The 6,459-nt window shown below is 47.8% G+C and overlaps 1 protein-coding gene across 1 annotated transcript; it reads left to right on the forward strand.

The window, feature by feature from the left end:
• The first annotated feature begins 1,713 nt into the window (after positions 1-1,713).
• LOC131195146 (uncharacterized) lies at positions 1,714-5,331 on the forward strand. The gene is made up of 2 exons (XM_058176819.1): positions 1,714-2,386; positions 4,846-5,331. The coding sequence occupies exons 1-2, from the start codon at positions 1,852-1,854 to the stop codon at positions 5,115-5,117; spliced, it is 807 nt and encodes a 268-aa protein (XP_058032802.1). The 5' UTR covers positions 1,714-1,851; the 3' UTR covers positions 5,118-5,331.
• The last annotated feature ends 1,128 nt before the right edge of the window (positions 5,332-6,459 follow it).

Here is a 6,459-nt window from a genome sequence, read left to right on the forward strand (position 1 = left end):
TGGTTTACGCCAAGTGCCTGATCTTCGGACTTTTCGCCGTGAGCTGAAAACGCATTTATTTATCCAAGCGGGACTGGATTAAAAGTTTTATTTAATTTTAACTGGGGTTAATTATTAATTTTTAGGTAATGGGGTTTTATCATTTTAACTGTAATTTTAAATTCTGGCCTATTTAAATAAGTTTTTTAATTAGTTTTTATTGTGTATGATTTCTGTATTTTATCTAGCTGTAAACCGCCCTGAGTCCTTCGGGAGATAGGGCGGTATAAAAAATTGATTAAATAAATAAATAAATAAATAAATAATAGACATGAAGAAAAAGAAACAAGTAAAAGAAACAAGAGTGAAAATAGAATGATCAAAGAAAATGCATGAGTCCCATAAGAAACATTAAGACAGACTGATGTAGGAGATGATCAGGCAGAACCCAAGAGAGGGGTCTTGAGTTCCTTAGCAACCACAAGAGATCTAAGTCCAGGCACCTTGAATTCCAATTTTATCTACTGCCAATTTGCTTTGACCCTTCAGGAGAAGATATCAGGATACGATGATGTCTTTTGAAAAAGAAAGACTGTAATGTATTACTGTAAGTTTTGGCGGGACTTTTAGGCGGGAAATATCTCGTTTCTGATTGGATGCAGCCTCAGGCTGAAGTGTATATAAGGAGAGGTTTTTCTCCAGAGTTTTGCTGGGTCACACTATATTAAAGAGCTGTTGTCACTAACCTGGTCTCCTGCCTCGTCAATACCCAAACCTAACATTGGCGACGAAGGTGGGATATTGAGGCAGAGCACCAGAACAGAGCTGAACTCACTACGAGAATCAAACCCAGCAAGGTGACGGCGAATGCAGCGATGACCGGCTACACGCCACCCACTCCGTTTGACCCTGCCCAGGAGACATGGGGAATATATATGACCCGTTTCGAAAGTTTCCTGGAGGCAAACGAGCTACAGGGAGTCTCCGACAACCGCAAACGGGCTTACTTCATAAGCCACTGTGGGTCAGCAGTCATCGCCGTCGCAGAAGCCCTAGCGGAGCCAACACCGCTACACTCCGTATCGTGGCAGACCCTTCAGACCCTCCTGAAGAATCACTACGCACCAGCCCGTCCAAATACGCTCGACGGTGCGAGTTTGGGGCGCAGGCAACAAGAAGGCGAGTCTATCAGCGACTACATGGCAGCCCTGAGACAAGCCTCAAGCATTGCAGTACCGCGATCTGGACGAAGAGCTGCTGGAACAACTTATACGGGGGTCAGAGACATCCGTTTGAGGAGACGGTTGCTAGCCAAGAGCAACCTGACATTGGCAAACGCTCTGGACGAAGCCAGAGCCCATGAGATGTCAACCATGCAGCAGACACCTTACAAAGCGACTCACGCCGATGGCGGGCGCAAAGCCGAGCACAGTCCACCACGAAGAAACCTATCGTGAGTCAACCAGCGAAGAGGAGGAAGAAGTCCACTACACGGAAAATCGACAAGGAAGACCGGAGGAATGCGGAAGTTGCGGGCGACATCAGCGCCAAAGATGTAAGTTCAGGGCGCCACTTGCGGCGGTGTGAAAGGAAGGGCACCTGGCTCAAGTCTGCGAGCACCCCAACCTTCCGCGAAAATTCAAATCGGCCAATCAGGCGGCTCTGAGTCAGAGATGCAAACCCCATTCAAATCGACAAGGAAGACCGGAGGAATGCGGAAGTTGCGGGCGACATCAGCGCCAAAGATGTAAGTTCAGGGACGCCACTTGCCGGCGGTGTGAAAGGAAGGGGCACCTGGCTCAAGTCTGCCGAGCACCCCAACCTTCCCGCCGAAAATTCAAATCGGCCAATCAGAGCGGCTCTGAGTCAGAGATGCAAACCCCACATTCCCGCCGAAATTTCAAACCAGCCAATCAGAGCGCGAGATCGGCGAGGCGACCCGCGATTGGCCAGGAAAGAAAGAGCGCGAAGTCAAACCGAATGACTGTTACCATAGACCACGCAGCTACCCGCATCGAAGAAAAGATCTTCACAAACCCGACAATTGAAGGCGTACCGTGCCGACTGGAAGTAGACACAGGATCAGCTATCACAATCATGTCCTGGGACACTTTTGTGAAAGCCTTGCCGCACATCGCAAAGCGCAAGCTACAGAAACAACGGCTCCGGGTGCAGGATTACCAGGGCAACCGCATCCCTGTTCGTGGGACAACGACCGTCGAGGTCAAGTACGGGACATACGAAAAGACCCTGCCCATCACGTTAGTCGAGGGAACCTTGCCAAGTTTGCTGGGGCTAGACTGGTTCCGGGCGTTGGGAATGGGGGTGACTGGCGTCCACCGGAGCGGATGCAACCTGCAAAACGCCCTACTGGAGGAATTCGCAGACGTATTCGAGGACCGTTTAGGCAAGTACAAGGGACCCCTATCTCCTTCAATTTAGACCCCAAATAGCTCCCATTAGGTTAAAGGCAAGGAGGGTTCCTTTGCACTCAAACCTAAAATCGACAAAGAGTTAGATAAATTAGTCAGCCAGGGATACTAGTGCCAGTTGACCATGCCAAATGGGAGACGCCAATCGTCACCCTATAAAACCAGACGGGTCCATAAGAATTTGCGCTGATTACAAGGCTACCTTGAACAAAGCATTGCAAAAGAGCGCCTACCCAGTTCCAGTAGTGCAACACTTATTGCACTCACTAGGGCACGGACAAGTTTTCGCCAAATTAGACTTGGCACAAGCGTACCAACAGCTACCCGTAGATGCTAGCACAGCTGAGGCCCAGACCATTATAACGCACCGGGTGCCTTTAAGTGCACCCGTTACAGTTCGGGTGAGTGTGGCCCGGGCTATTCAAAATTTGATGGGCGGCTCCTACAAGGGTTACCGAGTCGTACCCTATTTCGATGATGTGTTGGTATCAGGGAAGATTTAAGAGAACTGGGGAAGCGATTAAGGAAAGTTTTGGCCATTTTAGGTCGGCAGGATTAAAAGTCAAAGCAAGCAAGTGTCAGATAGGGTCGAATCTGTTGAATTTTTGGGCTATAGAATAGACAAAAGGATTCACCCACTGAGAGCAAAGTCAAGGCGATAAAGAGAGCCCCAGCACCCAAAAACAAGACAGAACTCCAGGCTTTCCTGGGTCTGGTAAACTTTACGCCGTGTTTTTAAAAGACAAGGCAACCGTTGCTGAACCGCTGCATAAATTGCTTGGAAAAACACTGCTTGGTCGTGGGGAAGTCAGAGAATAGGGCATTTGAGGCAGTAAAAGTTTGCTATCAAGCGATAGCCTGTTAATACAATACAACAACAGACTGCCGTTAGTATTGGTTTGTGATCGTCCCCTATGGAGTAGGAGCGGTACTTAGCCACAGACTCCCAAACGGCACTGAAGCCCCTATAGCGTTCTATTCATTTAACGATGTCCCCGGCTGAAAGGAATTACAGCCAGCTAGATAGGGAGGCTCTCTAATAGTGTCAGGGGTGAAAAATTTCACGAATCGTTTTGGGCGAGATTTGAAATTGTCACTGATCACAGACCGCTATTGGGGTTACTGGCTGGCGACCGCCCAACGCCAGTAGCACTCTCACCTAGACTGACCAGATGGACTATTTTTTGACCGCATACTCCTACAAGCTGCAGCATCGGCCTGGAAAGGAGCTGGGGCATGCGGACGCATTGAGCAGATGCCCATTGCCAGGGAAATCGAGGACCCCACCCGGCACACCGTTCTACTAATTGACTCTTTGGACTCGGGGCCAGTCACATCGCAGGAAGTGGCTCGGGCCTCCTACCGGGACGTTGTTTTAAGGACTGTAATCAGTTGGGTTCAAGGGATGGCCGCTGCGGCGACGTTTCAAGGAATTTGTAAAGAAAAGAGGGGAATTGTCTGTGCAAGGGGGGTGCCTGCTCTGGGGGGATAGGGTGGTAGTTCCAGAGAAGCTGAGAAAAAAAGTTCTGGAACTCCTGCATGAGGGTCACCCAGGAATTGTGAGGATGAAGGGTTTGGCTAGGAGCTATGTCTGGTGGCCCCTAATGGACAGGGAAATCAGTGACAGGGTTGGCCGATGCCAAGTATGTCAGGAATCCAGACCACTACCACCCACGGCCCCAGTTTTGGAGTGGGAGAAACCCCAAGGCCCTTGGTCCCGCATACACATTGATTTTGCCGGCCCCTTCCACGGCCAAACATTTCTAATTGTGGTGGATGCATTCTCCAAATGGCTGGAGATCATCCTAATGAAATCCACAACCGCAGGAGCTGTCATCTCAGCACTAAAACACCTTTTCGCCACGCACGGGCTACCGGACACCCTCGTGTCCGATAACGCCCACAGTTCACCGCAGCATTATTTGAAGGGTACCTGGCTGAAGAGGGCATCCGACATGCCTCTCAGCGCCGTTCCACCCTGCGTCGAACGGCCTTGCTGAACGCTTTGTCCGGAGTGCGAAAGAAGCGCTATCACGAAGCGGCCCGGCGATTGGCAGGCACAAATCGACGATTCCTAACCGCCCAACACAGGACCCCTGTGTGGCCACCGCCGCAGCCCAGCCGAGCTTTTAATGGGGGAAGCTACGGTGCCCGCTAGACCGGCTACACCAACTACGACAGGACGGGTTCAAAACAAAACCAGATAGAATCCGAGAGTTAAACATAGGAGACTCGGTGTGGGCACATAATTACAGCGACGGCCCTAACTGGAAGAGGGGGATAGTCATAGACAAAACGGGCCCCAAATCTTATCTAGTGGAACTAGACGATGGCAGAATCTGGAGGCGCCACATAGATCAATTAAGAAACAGATTGAGCGATAAGGCAGAATTAGGCGAGAACAGCCCTGACTATGATTTAATTAATCCCACAGCTGACCGGCGCCAAGAACAAACAGAAAGCGTAAGCAAAGAACCAAACAGAGACTTATCTGAGTCAGGCGAGGTCCAGCGACACCCTCCGGTCCCTCTAGAGGACAGCAGGTCCGAGCCGGCGAATAATCCAGGGCCGGATGGCCGGGAGGAGGAGCTCAGAGGAACGAAAAGTCCCTCCGGCAAGCTCGACTCAACTCCAGAAAGTGAACTGCGCAGGTCCGGGAGAGTCAGGAGACGCCCCACGTACCTGCAGGACTACGTAGAGAAGTAATATGCAAATATTGGCAAAGTGCCTTCTGGGAGGGAAGGAGTGTAATGTATTACTGTAAGTTTTGGCGGGACTTTTAGGCGGGAAATATCTCGTTTCTGATTGGATGCAGCCTCAGGCTGAAGTGTATATAAGGAGAGGTTTTTCTCCAGAGTTTTGCTGGGTCACACTATATTAAAGAGCTGTTGTCACTAACCTGGTCTCCTGCCTCGTCAATACCCAAACCTAACAAAGACGGCAGAAGAAAACGACATACATAGCTGTATAAAAAATGATATACACCTTAGGTAGAACCATTGCAGAGGAAGAGTACCAACCATATAAAATAGTTCTGCATTTTTAAAATATGCTTTGATTTCTGTTAGCAACCAGACATGTCACTGTGAAACACCAGAAAATGAAAGCACAACGGTGATCATCAGATCAATGATATATTAAAGTGTGGGAAATTCCACTGGCAGAAAAATGAACCCAGAAACAAAAACGCTTTAAACACCCTATTATGAAAAATAGATTTAGTTAAATGTGAGCAACATTTATTATTTATTTCAATAAGATCTTTCCGGAATGATCACCTCTTAGTGAAAATTTGATTCTAATGTATTAAATGCTGATGACTAATCGTTTGACTCGGATTTATTTATTCTTTTTACAGCATTATATGCCTCGCTTCCCAGAAAATAAGAGCGTTATAAAACAGATCATAAAAACGAAAAATAGTAAAATCAACGAAAAGCCTTTCATAAAACACAATAATCAAATCTCATATACAGGAGCCATCAAAAAACCCAATCTAGGCTCAAATGTCTTGGTGAAAGGGGTTGCTCCATATCTCTTTTATACAGGTAAACACAGTGGTGCTATTCAGCAGGTTCTGACAGGTGGCAGAAATTCTGAATAGTTTGGAGAACTGGCAAATACCTCTGGCTGGCCCCAGAATGGGGTGGGAATGGAGATGTTGCAGTATCCTTCCCCCAGGAGTGGGGAGGGAATGGAGATTTTGTAGTATCCTTCCCCTGCCACACCCACCAAGCCATGCCCACCAAGCCATACCACGCCCACCAAGCCACACCCACAGAACTGGTAGTAAAAAAAAATTGGATTTCCCCATCGACCATAACATACTGTAAGAAACTGAAAATAGAATGAACCTTTCTTATTCTTGCTCAAGAATTAAATCATACTTCTCTTCCATCATAACTCATTTCTTATTCAATTGTGTAACCCTAAAAAGTTATTTTTCCTTCTTTCATTCACCCCAATACCAGTCGGATTTGATGCATAGATAGAAAATTATTCATAATCTAGATCGAACATAAGCTTCTAAAAGATATATTTTTCTTTC

The sequence above is a fragment of the Ahaetulla prasina genome, chromosome 3 (genome assembly GCF_028640845.1).
Source record: "Ahaetulla prasina isolate Xishuangbanna chromosome 3, ASM2864084v1, whole genome shotgun sequence".
Classification (NCBI taxonomy): Eukaryota; Metazoa; Chordata; class Lepidosauria; order Squamata; family Colubridae; genus Ahaetulla; species Ahaetulla prasina.